Genomic DNA, 18,980 nt, shown 5'->3' on the forward strand with positions numbered 1-18,980 from the left:
GGAGTAGACAGGTTAGCTAGACATAAGAATGTATTTTTCAATATATGAGATAATCTTACACTTGAAAATTAATTTCCTAGAGATTGGCACAGAGATACATTTAAGAAACACTTCTTTTTCAACACTTGAAAAACATCACATAGCAAGCAGTGACAAATGCTGACCCCAAATACAGCACTAAGAGATCCGAAAAGCATTGAAACAGAACACTTGGAAAACAAAAGAAATATGAAATTAGCATTTTCAATATTATTTTTTCTGCAACAAAATCTCACTGTATTTATTTCATGATCATCCAGCATGACAAAACAAACAGGATTCGAGTGCTATGAAATATTCTTCATGTAAAATAGCCTGAGGTAGTTTCTCTGCCTGTGCTAGCAGTTGTGCTAATGATACAGTAACAGCTTTAGAATAATCCCCTTCACCTTCAGAAACACAAACAATCTTGTATAAACAGAAGAGAAAGGATCTCAAAATTCTTCCCCAGGCAGTTGTAGGCATGAGTCAAGATGCTGCACACAATTGTCTTGCATGCAGTGGACTGTCATTGATAACAGTGTCACTTAACGAGAACAGCAGCAGCAGAGGCCTTGCCATAAAACATACATAAGCTAAGTCTTTCCATTAGCTATCATACAATCAAAATCAAATTAGGGTTACTTACGATTGAAATTAAGTAAAATATGCATCTATTTAAATTAATTCATGTGATCCAGTGATGAGATTCTTTGACAGGTGGAACAGATGCTGGTTGAAGTAATCAAGTTGCATTCATTGACCTTAGCTCTACCACCAAAGATGAACATGTCAGAGATCGCGGATTTTGAGGGACATAAACATAGCACGGTGCATTCGTATTTTCATTACATATGATTATATGCCTAGTCCCCGGGTCCCTATTTTGAAAACTAGAATGGTGCAAAAATTTCACTGGCAAATATTCAACTGATTATTTACACAACATATAGAAACAATACAAAAATAAAATTTGACTCTTCAGTGTTTCAAAGGACATAATCTTCTCTTCCTCTTACTGAAAAAGAAAACAGTTACGTATTTCACTCCCAGTCTTCCCCCTCACGTTACCTTTATGCCAGATTAATTTCAAAGTCCTTAAGTTAATTCTGATATACAGAAACTGCATCTATGTAAGAAAGCAATTCTTAGTTATGTTTTACTGTTTGTAAATAATTTAGAATATTTTTAGGACAATATATGGCATAGGACAGTTGTTAAGGTGACTTCAGTTACCTGGGTAATACCTTGCGAGGCCAGTTGCACTACCAAAAACCTGCCATAATAAAGTGGGGTCTTCTTCTCTGTTCCTCTTGAACACATCATCCAACGCTGCCGTCCAGTTGAGTTCATTTAACACTATGGTTGCTGCCAAAGACAAAACATATTTGTTATTAGAAAGTCACGTCCTAACACAAGAAGCAATGACTCCAAAAAGAAAACTGGACTTTTGCAGAAAGCAATTACATTTAACTAACCCAGAAAATAAATTTAAAGAAACACACTTCCTTTTACTTGGGAATTTTCTTTAAATTCCTCATGGTGCTTTATTCCCATTGCATTATTTGTATGCAATGACTCTTGAATTATTTGCACAGCCAATATCTTCTACAAATGATTTGTTTCTAAGATGTCACTCCAGTTGCACTTCCCAATCATAGAAAAGATCATTTATAGAAATATGCAAGCGTAAAAAGTTGATTCTTACTAATTACAATACACTGCAATAAGAACAACTAGAATGATGTCAACAAAAGTAGCTATATACCTCTCACAAGGGTAACAAAGATGTCCCTTTCCAAATGGATGCTGTAAAGGATTACATGGGAAAAAGACATTGATGAGTTATTTGGATTGTAATACTAAGGTGGGGCTGCACAGACAGTAGTGCTCATTATCACATGTTAAGTAGATCTTAATTCACAGGTGTGGGCCCTTACAGTAAGATAACCTTTATGAGTTGGGTCAGTTCCATAATGAACTTGAAGTGCAAGGAAATTCACATTTCAGTTAAACACTGTGTGGCCAGTTACATAGAAACTTACATTCATAGAGTTGTCCTGTTCCAGTGCTTGTTATAATCCATCAAATAGTTTATATAATCTACCAAATATATAGTATATTAATGTGTTCTATGCCTTTTTAAGAAAGAGATGCATTGGGAAACTTTAAAATTGATGAACACTGCTACAGTAATTGTCCATGGGCTACAGTCAGAAATTTTATTGTGATACAAAACATCTTACGATATGATAAATCATGTTTTTCACCTCATTTAATCAGTTGTAAATATTTATTTAATTTCCTTCCCAAAAAAAAATAATAATTTTATGCAATAGCAAATACACAGCTAAGTATGAAAAGCAAAGGCTTTTTGTTGGTTTAGTCACTAACTTTTTCTTTTGCGTTGCCTTAAGTAACGTTTCTTAAATTGAAACACCTAGACCAGCAAGCCAAGAGTGGAAAGGAAACCAGAGGGGAGAAAAAAAAACCAACTTTTGGAAATAGTTAAAGATGTAGATATAAATCCTATGAAAGTTAACACTGTCATACAGATCCTGCTCACACTATGGTATTGCACACAGGAAATACCTGTGTATTTCCTTCTCTTGCAAATGGGCAAGTCAAGCTGAAATAAAAGCAGCTGGGGTCTGAGTGGCATCACTGTGCAAAATTTGGTATGTAGGTCTACTTTCTATCCCCCTGCTACCAGGGAAAAAAAAGAAACAATAAAAATAAGGATGGATTGAAAGTTAAGAGTTGACAGCCCACTTACAAAGTGAGGCTGTTAACAGGTACTAAAGAAATGAGATCACAGCATTAAATTTTATAGCCTTGTTTTTAAAGGTTAAGGAGAAAATTGCTACACCATGTATTTTGCAGAAAGGTTTGGGGTTTTTTTTAAAGTAGTTTTAAGGTATTACTCTCTCAAGAGATAGCTTTTTATGAAAATATCAAATTAAATTTCCAACTCTTGAGATTTCCTGTAAGCAATAAGCTTGTACTATACACCTGTCTCTTTGTCAATTAGATAATTACAAATAAATATTCGTTTACTTAAGAAAGAAAAACAATTCCCTGAGGCACCATAAGATGTTAATTATAATTTTAAGATGGTTCTTATCTTTCTTTAGATCCTGTTTGACCTGCTGTGTAATTAAGCATTATGTACAGACTTTCTAAACTTGACTTTTGTGTCAGATCTTATTTCCAGAAGTGGTTCCATGAAGTCATTAGAAGCTCTGTCATTTACTTAGGTAAGAAATTTTCAGCTTGATTTTGTTTCTTTTCATGTTACTGTTTCCCTATCCAATGGACAGAGTACTTGGCCCACTGGAAGCCTATGAGCACTGGAGCTCAGGACACATAGTTAAGGCACATGGGAGACATTAATTGTTACCTTTTTGCTCATTGAAAAGCATTTATGTTTCAGGACTCACTATGAATTCCCAAGCCCCATAACAGCATAAATCAGTGCATTTCTTTGGTCTTGGGACATGAGCTAAAATTGTTGTAGATTCTGTCCCCAAATCTATCATTGGCTTTATGACTCTGGTCAGGACACTGATATCCTTGAAAAATTTATTTATTTTTTTTTTTAATTTAAAGTTAATCATACCAATAAATGTTTTTTCTAAATTGGTGACTGTGCATTCCATGGAAAAAAAAAAAATCTTCTCATACAAAATGTGATTCAATATTTCTAAAAAGAGAATTTCCCTCAAATTGTAAGCTTATTAATGAATAAACTATGTCCACTGAAGATATATTAAACATCTTACTATACATTTAAGAACACTGTTGCAGAGTGCCTGTGCAATATCACCTAAAAATGTGTTGCAAAAATATGTATGTGTATATATATATGAACGTATGTACAGACACCTCTGTACATACAGAGTCATATATACAGAAGTATATACCTAAAATACACACATATAAAAAAAAAAGAGACATTAAGGAGACAATTTAAAAATAGTAAAATAAATAAATACTGAATGTCTTAATCTATATATTGGAATTGAAAATTTCAGCAATTTATTGGACTTATTGAGATTAGCTATAAAGTAAGAGATAAAGATTACTAGACCTTGTTTACAATATTTGTGGGCAAGTGACATTTTATAGTCAAGAGTCAAGAGTTTTATAATATTGTTTATGTCCCACTTTCCCCTTCCTCCTCCTCTATGACTTTCTCCCTGAGACAATTGCAACAGGCTCAAAAAATCCAAGAGCTTGCAGCAAGGGAAAAAAACCCCACAAACAACCCAACACATGATGCTGGAATTAAAAAAAAATAAATTATTTGGAATGCAAGAAAAGCAAAAGAACAGAACATCTTAACAGAAGTAAGATGAAATAAATCTGAGAAAAGGCTGCTAACAGTATGTATCTGTTCTCAGACACTGCAGAAACAGATCTTCCTGAACTCCAGAAATTTGCAGTAGTGCCTGAGTCTCATTTCACTAACAAACTATATTTAACAGCACACATGTAAGGTTCAACATATATCACCTTCCTCTTAACTCACTTTCTCATTAAAAATTTGTGCTTGGAACAAAGACACAGTTTATTTTGTGGGACTGATACGCAAATAGCTGATTGCACAATCATTAAAACAATCATTTCTGCAGCAATTTGCTATTTGTAATTCAAAGCAGCTCCCTTCATTCAGGTTTTTTTGTTGTTGTTGTTTTGGGGTTTTTTATTAATTCTATCTAAAAGTATACTTGATAGAGAATGCATCCATATTTGTGTTAACTAATCCATTAATCAGTAAAGGAGGAAAAGGGTGCTGGGAATTTCAGTTTTAATAATTTATTTTTCTAAGTGTTTTCGCACAACTTCTATTAATGTTTTCTTTCTGCTAAAACATACACCTGCACTTCAAAAAGCCAGCTATAAATCAAATTCTCTATTTTTTTTTTTTTTTAATTTCAATGTAATATGTCTGGTAATAGGCAATTTAAGTCAATACCTCTGAGTTCTGGTTTAAAGCCTGCAGGAATGGATTTTAAACTTTCCAAAGAAAATAAAGCAAACCCAGTCATAATCAGCACAAAAATATTCTTCAAATGGTTCCTTATAAAATATCCTGATTCTTAATTTGCACATAAAAATCAATGCAGTGCTACTTTCACTAGCTCATAGGAGAGACCATAGCACCTGTTAGAATATCCTAATTTGAAAGATAATTTATATTGACTTCATGAATATAATGAGAATTTATTTTCTGTTATTAAAAAAAAATGCATTTTACTAAAATAAAACGTTTAAAGGTGCTATAGCACACATACTGAGATACTGTACATACACTTGCCTTTCTATTGAGTTAACTTTTATACAGGAAAGAGCCTTTGAGTGATAATTGGTAGAAAATCTAGTTGGAGACAACTCTCCAATAAGCTTATTTTCAATTCTGCTAAAAGAAGTCTTTGAAGATTATTACTTCAAAGTACTTCAGCTGCTACCTATCACTTGATAAAGGCAAGATGAAAAAATAAAATTTATCATCACACAATAGGAAACATCATTCTTTCTGGCTAATTCCACTGAACTTCATCCATCTATTCCTTTTCTTTCTTCTTTATGATATGAGGTTTAGGGGCCTTGACAAGAAATGGATTCAATTTTCCCCTGCAAAATGCAATCAATAAAAAATAGAGAGCACTACTGTGCTCTCTTTAAAAGAACTGGAATACACTTCTGATGATTTATTCAATGTATAGGCCCTGTCCTGCATACAAGACAGAGTACAACTTTATTTGGAAAGTCTGAGAGCTATTTCCTATATCTGAAAATATGAGAGCTGCTGTTCCCTGATGCAGCAGCTACACATACACTGGGGAGAACAGAAGGGAGCTCCTCAGCAGTTCATTAATCTTCTTTTAATGTGTAGAATGTATTACCGTCCATATTCTGCTTAATGAAGTTGACTCATTGATTTCTTTAAAGATAACACTGAGTAGTTATTGTTATGAATTAAACATACATTCACCATCAAATATTATGGTATTTAAAAGCGAGCACAGAGGGATAATACTTTTGCAAGTGCATATTTTTGCATATGTATGTGCAGACACAGACATTTCCACCTGTAGCCAGGCCTATCAGACAACAGAGAAACTTTACTGAAGGTATAAACTAGTCTTCTTTATGACTCGTGTGTTTCAGTAATTTTTTTAAAGATTACATTCCTTCCAGTTTATGTTACATTACACAGATTTTTACTCACTTTCAACTGTCACTGGAATGTTGCACCCCCATCTTCTCTTCCATCAGACAAAGAAAGGATGCACTTTTTATTTTAAGGTACTTTTAATTAGATTTTTGCACTGGCTTATATATATGTATGTGTAAATGCATATATATATATATATACACATGTGTATATACACACATATGTATGAATTTCCTACATAATTCTCAAATATAGTAATTTGAAGAATTATTCCAGTACTAACTTGAACTTCAACCCTTCAAATTTTGTTGCATGTTTTAAGCCAACTACTTCTTTCATGAAAAGCTAAAATGCCAGAGCAAAGTAAAGATTATAGTGGTCCCAAAGTGAACATTGTCTTGAAGGTCACAGCTCCTTGGTGTGGCCGCAGAAACTAGAATTTAGATATTTAGGTTTTCCAGAGAAAACCATAGGAAAGTGTCCAACTCAAGACAGTCATCCAAAGAAAATTCACAGATGATTAGAAACCAGTTAAAGAGAGTAACGGGAAAATTTTGAAAACTAAGGGAACTGGAGAATGTTTTATTCAACCTCTCATTTAGATTCTGTTAATTTTTATCACAACAAGATTATATAAATGTAAAGGAAAAGTACTGTTTTTCATTCAAAGTAATGGAGGGAAAGCAAAAATAAGCCTTAAAATTTAACAATAGCTATTACATAATGGCATTTCCAAATGGATAGGGTGTTTGCAAGATGCTCTGCTGGATCTTGTACATATTGCATATCTTTAAATTAGTTACAAAATCTTGATTTGAAAGTAGCATTTCTGTTTCTTAGTATAACATAATTTAAACTTACTAGATAATCAGAACTGTTCAGGTAACATTCATTTAATGGTGCATAAAACCAAAGAATTAAAATGCAATTTTTATCATATGAAGCAATAATTAAGTGAAATTATTTCAAGTTCTATAAATATTTTGCACTTGCAATTAAAACCACAAATGATAAAATATCATGTACTTTTTTTTCTTGAAATGAACAACTTCTCCACTCCCCATTAGTTATTTGGCATTATGTCCCAGACACTTCTATAAATAATTCTCCGAAGAAGTCACTGAAGAGTTGAATACTGTTGTGTCTGTGTCAAATCAAGTAAATTAATTGGCAATGCCATACGTTGTCTGCTGCCTGGCTTAGCTGCCACATGCTGATAGCTAGAGAAGTACAGTAAAATCTCATTAAAATAAGTAACGCCCAGGAGAGGGAAATGAGAATAAAAATGTCAAGAACAGAAGATGGAATTAAGCTTCTATTATAGCTCAACAAAAGAAGAGTCAGTACAATGCAGAGTAACAGTCTCTTCACTACACACCCGTAATCTTTCAACAAGTTGTTTACCTCTACAAAAAACGACGCTCATTGTATGTACTGCAACCCATTGCTGATAACAGCATTTGTGTACATCTTACAAGATGTTGCCTTGCTTCCCCTTATATCAAAATATACCAGGATATATTCCAGAATGAACTAATACCTGATGTAAACAACCATACAGTACTGGGAAGATGGTAAGAAAGCAAAACATGAAAGATACTGTTGATTAGAGTGGTTCTAGAGAACTTTTCAGATTTTGTAAGGCTGTGCACAGTGTAAGAATCTAATTAAAATGAAAAACAAAATAAATTTTTAAAGTAATTACAGCACATGCTGGATCTTTATTATTATTTTATTGTTAGACTATTTATTATTGGGTTTACAGATTAGTTCAAAGCCAGACCTGTATTTGGAAATAATTACTTCTTTAAAAACAAAAACAAAAAACCAAAAACAAAGTCACAACAAAAACCCCAAAGAGATGAGTATGTTTTATTTTTACGGAAGTATCTGGGATTAAATACCAAAAAACACCCACTTAAAAAGTATGGCTGTATTTCACATATTAACTCGTCTTCCTTCACTTTGCTCTAATTTTTGTTAGCATTTCAAAGGATATCATAGTGACACTCAAATTAAACTTACTATAGAGATATGCTTGATCTTTAATGAAGACTTCTCTCTATAAAAAAATTAATTAGGTGTTAACAAAACCAAACAAAACTAATCAAAAGACTTTCAGAAAATGATGTTGTGGTATAATTTATTAAACTCTGTCTTCAGTCTACCAGAGTGCCACCATTTCAATAATTTTCTAATCACTAGAGCACCTTACAAGATCAGTAAATCCCAAGAAATAGCTGTGTTAAGCGAGAAGAAAAAGGACTAGAAACACACCAACTCACACAAAAATATTCTCTTTTACCTCACACTTTCTGCTTTTTTTTTAACTATTTTGCTCTTTTCCATTATATTTCACATTTATTGTAGTCCGAAAACAGTTATTGCAGAAATGGATGCTATCCCATGTTGGTAGATTGTCTAATAAAAATTCTTAAATTTTTTCTTACAAGGTGCATAATATCCATCAACAGTATTTCCTCCTATCCTCTCCCCAGCCATGGCAAACTGGAAAGCACACACACCTCCAGGAAAAATAGAAATATGTTAGTAAAATAAAACAAAGATCACTTGACACATTCTCTAAGTTTGTTTTTTCCATTATGCCAAGGAGATGAACAGCAGGTGGACAAAGTGCTGAAAATGTACAGAAAGAGAGCTGTGAAGAACAGAAAATCTGTCTTCTGAAAGCAGAGAGAGGTTCAGTAACACAACCTAAAAGAATGAGTCAGTCAGAAAGCAATCCCACCCCTGAAAAAGTATGTAAGAGTAAGGATGGCCCTAGCCCAATAACAAATAGGTATAAACTATTTAAGAATAAATAAGAGCAGGTAATTAGAAGATCTCTTCTACAGCAGAAGGTCCTAGAATGGTCTTCTACTAGGAGACACCAGCAAGGGCCCCAGAGCTTTTAGGATGGAGCTTGATTGCTTTATGAACAGAACGACATGGCCTAGCTAGATTAAGAACTGGATTTGGAGCTGCTCTGCTCTGATGGATCACCCATTGTTACAAATAAAGAAAAGGTCTGTTTAGAAGCTTAAATTTAGTAAACACAAACAATGCACTTTTATACACAGTTAATGGTAGCACAAGAATTGGGAGTAAACCCAATGTTCCTATTAATCTTTAATTAATGAGTACTAAATGTTTTCAAATAAACTATGAATATTTATATTGCCTGTAGATATATTTATAAATGAGCACATACATATGCATGCTGCATACATAAAATATTTTATTAATTATTAATAATTTCGTATTGTAAAATATTTTATGTAGATTATATAGATAATACATGGAGAACACACACATTTTAAGAAATACTGAAGTAATATAGTGGATTTGATTAATGGATTTTAATCTAATCCCCCTATCAATTAAATATTAAGGAATAGAAGACTGACTAAATCTATCTAAATATATTTCTGGCAATAGAAATCCAAGACACACCAAGTGTGTGTGAGGGGAAATACAATACACAAGCAGGAAATGTGAAAAAAATGATGATGAGACAAGATCTGTTTTATCACCTGAGCTGGTGACAGCTCCTGCTCCTTGTCAATATTCCAACCATCTTACGGATGAGTCTTTTGAATTACAAATAATGAAATTTCCACAAAAGTTCCTTTTATTGTTTTTTTGGTCATTGGTTTTGGCCAAAGGTTGGTCAAAAGAGGAAGTGGATTGATATTTTCTGAAATTCAACTACCCAAGGAAAAAGTACCCTCTCTCCTACACATGAAACGTCTGTACCATGTGCAACCGCATTATGCTGCCTTATAAGTAGAACATAAAATTAGAATAGAAATTGTTTTTCTTCGGCCTAGTAACATCATTGGTATTATATATCAGTTGTTAATTAACTGCAATTTGGTGTTGTTTTCCAGATTATATAGAAGGAACATAAATAAAACTCCTCTCTCTTAAAGATCATAGGGCTATAGGGGAGTAGAAACGTGAAAGTTGAAAGTTTGCTGCCTATATAAACAGAGGTTCTTTTCTCTCTGAAGACATTGCTATTTCTTTCTTTAAAGACTTTCCCTGTATCTTTACAAGAGGAAAAATATATTATTTTTATTTCATCTATAGCATTTAATCTATGAGGAAGGATATACAGAGTCACAGATTGTTCCCAGAACAGTCCTGTTCTGAGATGCCAAGTCGAGTTTCATTCTTGGCGTGAATCCTGGCCTCCCTGACGTTAATGACAAAAATTTTACTGCCCAGGGAACTGATTTCATCCTTCATTTTCAGAACACTATAACCCTGTAGTGTTCAGCCACTCTCTCTGTACATAGTATTTTGGGAGTCTAATGCAATAAGCAGATCATAATATTAGAAGTTGAGACTTATTGCTTTAGAATTTTTAAGCAAAAGAAAAAAAATCCTTATAAATCACTTCATAAGACTCAAAATGCCTTTGAAATAATATAAAACTCAAAAGGATCTTTGAGAATGCAGTAAAATTAAGTTTCTTTGTAGCTGTTTTTGTCTGCTTCCATGTCATGAGTAGTCTCTTAGGATTCATCTGAATTTTCTCTATTCTTTGCTTTAATCACTCAGTATAGCAGCTCTTTGTTCTACAATGTCCAGACAGGAATACTTTTCTACAATCATTTGCTTGCTGAAGGTCTCCTTGTTTTTAAATTACTTTGTGATTATAAAACCACAGAAAAAGGCAGTAAACTTGCAGAAAACTGAAATGGGATGAAGAAAGACATCTTATCTTACATCTCCCTTACTGTTTAAAAAGAAATTTTATCTTCTTATAAATAGTTACCCTAATGGCTTAAAGTGTACTAAATTTTAGTTACTTTAACTTCACATATTTAACTAAGGTCCATTATCCTTCCTGAATGAGTAAATACTGCATAAACAGAGCTTTTAAAATGAGAGAAGCTGCTGACTTTGAGTTTCTAAGTGCTTCTGTATAGATGATTCTCAATAATAGGAAGAGATCAATGTATTAAGAAAGTACAGACACAGCTGGAGCAATTGCTGTGGAATGAAAAAATGCCAATGGAATCAAATTAGTAAAAAACTCCAAAGTCATATGGTATAAGGAATTTAAACAGCTACTTTCAACTAAAGTCAGGGAATAAGGATACAGAGTACCATATTTCCTAGGATAAGGATGAGGATATAAGAATATAAATCTGGATTTAAAATAAGGCAGGGGAGGCACATCACATAGTGAAATACAATAGACTTCAGTCCCATTCTTATAGGCATTTCCATACATATTTAACTTTTATATTTGATAAATGAAGGAAGCAAAACTGAATGTCAGCAGCTTAGCACCAGCTAAATCCCACTGCGCTCTGATGATCTGCATTAGTTCAGGATGTACTCCAGGGAAATAATGCTCCAATCTGCAACAACTGTTTCAAAAAATTAGAAGGAAAGACCTAGTGGTTTTTTTCTTTGCCATGTAACTTTCAGGGAAAAAAAAATAAACCAAAACACCCCCAGTACTGTACAAAGCAATAGAAAACTTGTGAGAAACTCATGACTTTGCTTTTCTAACACCTCACTGGTTTCAATGCCTTCACCTGTATCAGCCAGAAGTGCAGTGCAGCAGAAGCAGGTGTGTACAGTTGCTGTTGAGAATGTGACATTCATATTATCCAGGATGTGGAGATTTTATTTTCTGCTCCATCTAACCTGCGCTGTAGCCTGAGTGCCCATTAACAGCAGATGCAGGCCAGGGGCACTGTAAGAGGGCTGGTTTAGCTGCATTGGAGGGGAATCCAGCTGCCACTCTCTGAGATGGCTCAGCAATGTCAACTGCAGTAACTTGGGCCAAGCTGTTTTCTTCTAAAGGGCATTTCTGCTCCAAACTAAAATACTAATACAGACAGATCCAGCTCTCACGAAGCAATGGTGGTCAAATAAATTAGGTAGCTGAGAGTGAGAGTGACTTGCTTTCCAGTGACAAAGAAGTTCCCAGTCAACGGGCAACACTTAACTTCATACTCAAGAGTGTCATCATGTCTCGAGCACAATGTCACCTCACAATTTTCATTACCCTAGTTATCTGTAGCAGCAGATGTATTTGGATCCAACTATAGTAATATTTTCTGTTATAACTGCAAGGAGACAACACCCAATTAATTTAACAAGATGGGCCTGAGCAAGAGGAAAACAAACAAAACATATATTTTTATAGACAAAGAAACAACCAGTAACACATGTAACAATAGAGCTTCTCATCTGAAAAACAACTGCTTCCTTGATACAAATATTCTGTAGGCTAATGGCCAATTTCCCACTTGTTGCAAGTGGACATATTTTCACTAAAGCCACTGATATGTTATTCCAGTGTCTAATCTGAAAAGGTGACCTTGATTTTATAATTATTTCCATTCCACCATTACAGCTAGCAGTCCAAAAGCAAAATTAAGGTACTTTAAATGTGCAAGAACACTCTACACAACAGTTAAATTATACTTTAGTCAATTCCTCTAAATGTTTTATGAATATAATAATGGCTTAGAAAATGAGACATCACCAATAATAAAGAAACCAGAGCCGGGATTCTGGCTTATGGAAACTGATGTACCAATATTGAAGGTGTTGGTGTTAAATCAATTTGATGTACCTGCTTTTAACTTTTATTCTAATACTGACTCTCAGGAAAAACTTTGGCATATCACAATCTTAGTAAGTATCTTTCTCAGTTATGGAACAAGAATAATTTTTTATCCTTAATGTCAATGTCAGATTCGGTAAAAAACTTTAAGGGTCTTTAATGTCTTGAAGGTCTTTTGAAGGATTTCTTCACATAATCTGGCACCCTGGCACAAAACCACCTTTATGATGTACACAGTTTCTGTATTGTTTATGAGTCAACATCTGGATAGCATTTTACAGTTGCAAACTCATGTCATATGTAAACAAATTACTTCATGGATTTTTTTCAGAGCATCATACAACAATTGGAACATCGACTGATGTTTGTAGAGCTGTTGAACAAAATTTACTTTATGATGTCAATATATGAAGTACTTTTTAATTTTAGATCTTCAGACTTCCTATCACTGGTAGAATTAAAAAAATAATTGTTTTGAAGTCAGGAAATAAAAAAATTTTTTTTTTTTTTAAATAAATAAATAAAAATTCTATTTTTTGCAGAACCAAAAAATTATTTTATTCCTTCAGTTATCTACCTACAAGACAGAACCAAAAAATGGCAAGGTACAAATGTTCTGTATGACACACTCACACAAACTTACTTCAGGGACAACATTTAAAGAAACATTGTAGGACTAACCAAAGACAATTTTTTTCATAACCAAAGACAATTTTTCTCACAAAATGAGATTTCAGGTGAATGACCTAGTGAGTAATAACTGGGTATCTCTTCCTTGTCCCCCTTCTTGACAGCTTATGCCACAGCAAAGCATAAAATACTGTCGAAGTCATCCAGTTTGCATGTCACAATAACATACAACAAACTGAAAAAACAGACAAGTTATCCATCATCTGCTGAGAAGAGAATAACCCCTAAGGCAAGGGAATAGACAAATGCTGCAGCTATTCAATTTGTCACAATTAATTAGTTAATTATTAATGTATTATGATTTCATTTTGTTAAGTACAATCTAATCAAATGAGTAGAAATCTTTCATGTCTTGAAAGTGAGAATCAAGACCTGACGTATTAAGACAAACATGAGCAGGAGGTTGAGGGAAGAACTGTATCAGCAGTAGAACAAGGACAGAGACTATTGTAGAGTTCTGCCATAATCTTCAATTACCTACAGTCCTCCTGGCTTTGGAAAATTAAAAAAAAACAAACCTACTCAACATCCCTCTACTTCTGACCTCTCATTCCCTGTTACCTGTGACAGAGAATTCAGATCAAATTAAGGAATCATTTTGGAAACTGAAGGAAACTTTATTGACTACAAATGGAAGAACTCAAGAAAAAGGGGTGCAAGAATCTACCTGGTGCAGAAATAAGGTGTGTTCTGTGCAGGTATATAGTGAGATACCAAATAATAAAAAAGATTTTTTTTGAGGAGCTCAATAATTGGAAATATATGAAATTTGAAAATATATGATTATATATGTGTGCATATACTTAAAACAGATAGGAATAAAAGCAGTGAGTACCCAGTTCAATCTATGGGTGAGACAAAAAAAAAATTCTCACAGTGGAGTAGGAAAAAGCTGAGATGAGCAATTACTTAATTTTGCCTTAGGTTGCATATTACTTTGTCCTTACTCTAGGCTTTCATTAGCCATTCCAGCAATTAATATTTTGCTCATCATCTTGCTTCATCTGCCTAGAGCTTTCAGTGTTTGCATCCAGCAAGACTGCGTTAAAGATAAAATAAAAAAAAATAAAAATAATAAAAAAAAAAAAACAAAACAAAACAAAAAACCAAAAAAACAAAAAACAACTGTAACGTTTGTTGTCTCTGAAAAAAATGCAAAAAAAGAGCAGGCATTACCACTATATTTTTTAGAATTTTCTGAGTTCAAAATGAGGACATAATTCACCCTTTCACGCAGTGGCTGTATTAACTGATTTAATTAGCATTGTATTGCCCTAAATATTACAAATAATGCCCTCTTTGGTGGTATTTCCCAGTAAAAACTGAATCAGCAGACGCATCAGCAACATAAACACAAATTTAGTGATGAGAGTACTCTCAGTGATATCAATGCATACTGGCATGCTAGACTGAAGGTTTTTTCCCTCCAGGGTGAATAGCAAAACTGCCTACCTATACTGTCAGCCCCTATGTCAGCATATATTACATTATTAGGTTTTAATTATTATTTGTTAGGCCTGCAGAGTATATTTCATAGTAAAACAGGGTAACATTCTAATCCAGGAAACTCCATTTTGCTCTTCTTTGGACTGCTATGTAATGACAATGGTCTTCTACCTCTTCGTTCAATTTAGTGACTTTAAGACGACCCCAAGCTCTGAAATTAAACACTCAAGATGTATTTCTCTCTTTTGAAGGTTTGACTACCAGAATGCATGAGAAATGCTAATAGATCCCTCATGAGAGATCATAAATCAAGTAACTTTGCAAGTAGCAAAGAAATCCCAGCACCATTACAATTCTAATCTTCAGAGATAAAAGACGAATTTATTTCAGTGACAGTCAGTCCCTTATTGAGATTTCAACAGAACTTATTGTATTACCCCGTTTTTTTTTCCTTTTCCATATCTCTATCTGCATTTATTGGTGATATTTGAAGTATTTTTCAGTAGGAAGTCAAACTAACCTTCAGAGAAATGAGCTTGAAACATCAATAGTAAATAAATTACTTACTAGTGCCATAAAGAACTGATAGACATCTCCCGAAAAGAATGTCATTACAGTTATTTTCCAAAAAGCCCAAACAACAAACCTTCTCCAAACACACACAGTTATGCTGTGTTTTCTAACAGGAAAATTCTAGGGCATCCTTACCCTAGAACCTTCTGGAGCTGCAGACAGTAGCAAATGTTAATTTTACTCAATATTGTCTTGTGACCTTAATAATGTGGAACATCTTCACTTTCTTCAACTCTACTGACACACAAGGCCCAGAAAGCTTTCTCTTGTGTTTCCTACTCTCTAGTCAGTGCTGCTAAACAGTATATTCTTTCAAGACAAAGAATTAAATTATTTATAAACAAAACAACTGAAAGAACTGTCTACGACAGATTTTTAAAGCTGTGCCTTCATCCTTGGAGACACTCAGAACCCATCTTGGCATGGCTCTGAGCAACCTTCTCTAGCTGACTCTGCTTTGAGAAGGGGGTTGGACTAGATGGTCTCCATGGGTCCCTTCCAGCATCATCCATACTGTGATTTTGCAGTGCTATGATTATCCATATGTATGGGAAACCTAATTGTTGTGAAGGATCTGCCAGAGCTGGTAAATAATTCTGTGCTGAACATTTTAAGCAGAAAAATGAAGAGAAGGGACATTTGATGGAATGTTCTGTTGGTTTATTAGAGTCCACCAACTTGGAATTCAGACTGATGGGCTTTATTAGTGCAAGGGAAAGCAAAGACATTTATCTCCCTCTCTGATTCTGTAGCTCTGTCATATCTACCATTACTCAGGAGTAAGAAGTGGAAGAAAATAAGCTCATCAAAAAGCCATACAGATACCACGCCATGTAAAACAGAAGCAGTGGAGGGAGGGAAGGGGAGAATGAGTGCAGAAAAACTGCTACAAATGGAAAATGGGGTCTACCACCCCCAGAAACAGAGATCAGACTTGAAGTATAGCCCAGAACTTCTTGAACCCGGTATATGTGACTTGCTGAAACAATCACACAAAAAAAGAAAGCATAAGCCACTGAAAAGAGATGATGTGGAGAATATGAATTTGGAACTACCCCTCCAAAGGATGCAAACAAATATCTTTAAAACTCTATAGTAAAATAGTTCCTTCACTTCCCTAGCACCTTCCTGTGACTTGTAATCACTTGCAGAAGCTATTAAAGAAAGAAAAAAGAACTAAACATTTTTGCCACAAGATGACCAAATAACAGTGTATCTCAATGAGCAACTTAAATTAAAAGCATAATAATAAAAAAAAAGAAGTACACTAAAATAACTTTATTCTTATATACATTATCATATGCCCTGGTCTTTCCAGTGCAATGATCTATATTTTACTCATTGTATATATTTTCATATTAACTTTATTTTTGCAAGAACTCTCTATTTTTTGGTCAGTTTGCATGGCATTTGTTTACATATTGGTCATATGCATGCAATAATCTTTCACTTACAGGTCACATTCTATTCCTCTCTATTTTATAGTCATCTTATTCTAGAAAAGAGTTTTCACTTCTTTTGTCAGCTTCTGTTGAATTTTTCTTATATTGGTCTTTTCAAAGTAAACAGCTTTCTACTTCTGCATCATTTTCATAGGTATGATATTCATTTTCATATTGAAGTCAAAATTTTGATCCTCCGTTGCCTTTTTCCACATTATAGAGTTTCTACTGCTAAAAGCAATTTAAACACTTGATTTTGATATTATCGCTACCTGCTCAGAAGGACAATCCTAAAACCCTGTGATGACTTTGGTCAGTGTCTCTTACAGTACTATATTAACAGACACCAAAAAGTGTCTGCTCTTCAAATTATCCTACTGATTTTGATAAGAGGAAAAAAACCATAAAACATCTTAATTGTGTAACCTTGCCACACACAAACAAAACCGCACATCTGTTTTATGGTACAAGTAGGCCAGATGACTTTGTTTACTTATTTATAAAGCCTTTACAAAAGCAAAACTTTCCAAATATTTTCAAATTATCAAAACTTGTCCTAATGGGATCTAAAGAAGATAATGTTTTTCTATTTTATTATTTTTAAAAAAAAAAATTGACAAGTAGATCACTGTACAAATATTCAGTTGCTTTTATTCCTAATGGAGCACTGTTATCATATTTGAAGGTAAGTTTCATTGATTTGACATATTAGTAAGCACTCTGTATGGCTCAAATGATCCATTTATAGTGGAACCTGAAAACACTAATTTCTACACTGAAGCCAGCACCAGAGGCTATTTTACCCAATTTTCTGCTTACTTGCAGAGAGCAAAGTATGTTATTTATTACAATGTGGCTGTAATTACTGTTACATATGCATTAAAGCACAAAAGGTAATTGTTGTTCTTTCATAAATTTAAATTGCTGGTGCCTCTAAGTCAGTGGATTTCCAGCTACTGTAAGTGGAGTTTTCTTTCTTCATAAACAATCTGTGCACATCACTGTAGAGAAGATAGAACAAGGCATCACCTCTCAAAACAACTGCATACATTCACAGTGGACAGTGTCAGAGAGTGTAACAGAAACTATAAGCATTGCAACCACTGAAAACTCACACCAAAATGGTTTTCTTCTGAATTTGTTTCTGATGGAACCTACATATGTGTAACCTATATGCATATATGTATGCAGAAGGCAGAACTCCTGGCTGAGAAAACCTAAAGATTGGAAATGTCAGCGAGAACAACAATTAATGTCAGGCGGGAATTGGTGGGTGTGATGGAAGGAAGGAAGAACGAGACTGGACATAAAATTACTTGTACTGGAGAAGCTAAATCAAAGATCTAAGTGATGCATTGGCAATCAGAGGAAGAACTACAAAAACAGTGTAGAGAAACACCAGCAAGTGAAAAAGCAACAGTATCAATTTGCTATATTCAAAGATACAGAGGAAAAACAAGCAGCTGCAAATGACAGAAGCTGGAGAAAAATGGGCAGCTAATTCAAAAGGGATGGATGATACTATAATTCCTCTGAGACTGCCTAAGACAGTACTTTCAGTATTTGAGAGAGATGTCAGGATGATATATACATATATATTTAGTTGAAAGGATAGGAGACAGAAGTTTCAAAAATCACGCTAACATCACTAAAAGTCTTTAGAAAACAGCATTAAGGAAAATAGGCTTATTTTAGGTTCCACAGACAGGTATCCTGTCTACTGGGAACCAAAAAATATAAAACTGGAGAAGATTCCAACAACAGCAAGGCAAAGGTTACTGATAGTTTTTCATGTTGGAATAAATAATTCACCTTAAACCTCCTTTGTGTGGATCAGAAGCAAGCGTCAGGTGACAAAAGATGTTCAAAGAAATGTAGGCTCAGGTAATCCCTCAGAGAGGAATATTCTTGTCCACAGATTAAAAAAACAATGGTTCAGAAAACAGAGTTGTCACAGTTTGGTGATGTCTGACCACAAAACCCACAAAAAACATATGGTTGAGTAAAACTCTTAAGAGTTTCCAAAGAAAAGTAG

At 34.0% G+C, this 18,980-nt stretch overlaps 1 protein-coding gene across 3 annotated transcripts in view; it reads right to left on the bottom strand.

Moving 5' to 3' along the window:
* CACNA2D1 (calcium voltage-gated channel auxiliary subunit alpha2delta 1) overlaps positions 1 to 18,980 on the bottom strand; it is a 383,720-nt gene that overhangs the window by 117,137 nt on the left and 247,603 nt on the right. For all 3 annotated transcript variants that reach the window (XR_003527084.1, XM_027639551.1, XM_027639552.1), the window contains exon 7: positions 1,255 to 1,386. Coding sequence is in view for 2 of the 3 variants with exons in the window: in XM_027639551.1 (XP_027495352.1) it covers positions 1,255 to 1,386 (132 nt within the window). In the remaining variant the exon portion in view is untranslated. The remainder of the gene's footprint in view (positions 1 to 1,254; positions 1,387 to 18,980) is intronic.

Source organism: Corapipo altera, unplaced genomic scaffold (genome assembly GCF_003945725.1).
Source record: "Corapipo altera isolate COAL_440 unplaced genomic scaffold, ASM394572v1 1b, whole genome shotgun sequence".
Classification (NCBI taxonomy): domain Eukaryota; kingdom Metazoa; phylum Chordata; class Aves; order Passeriformes; family Pipridae; genus Corapipo; species Corapipo altera.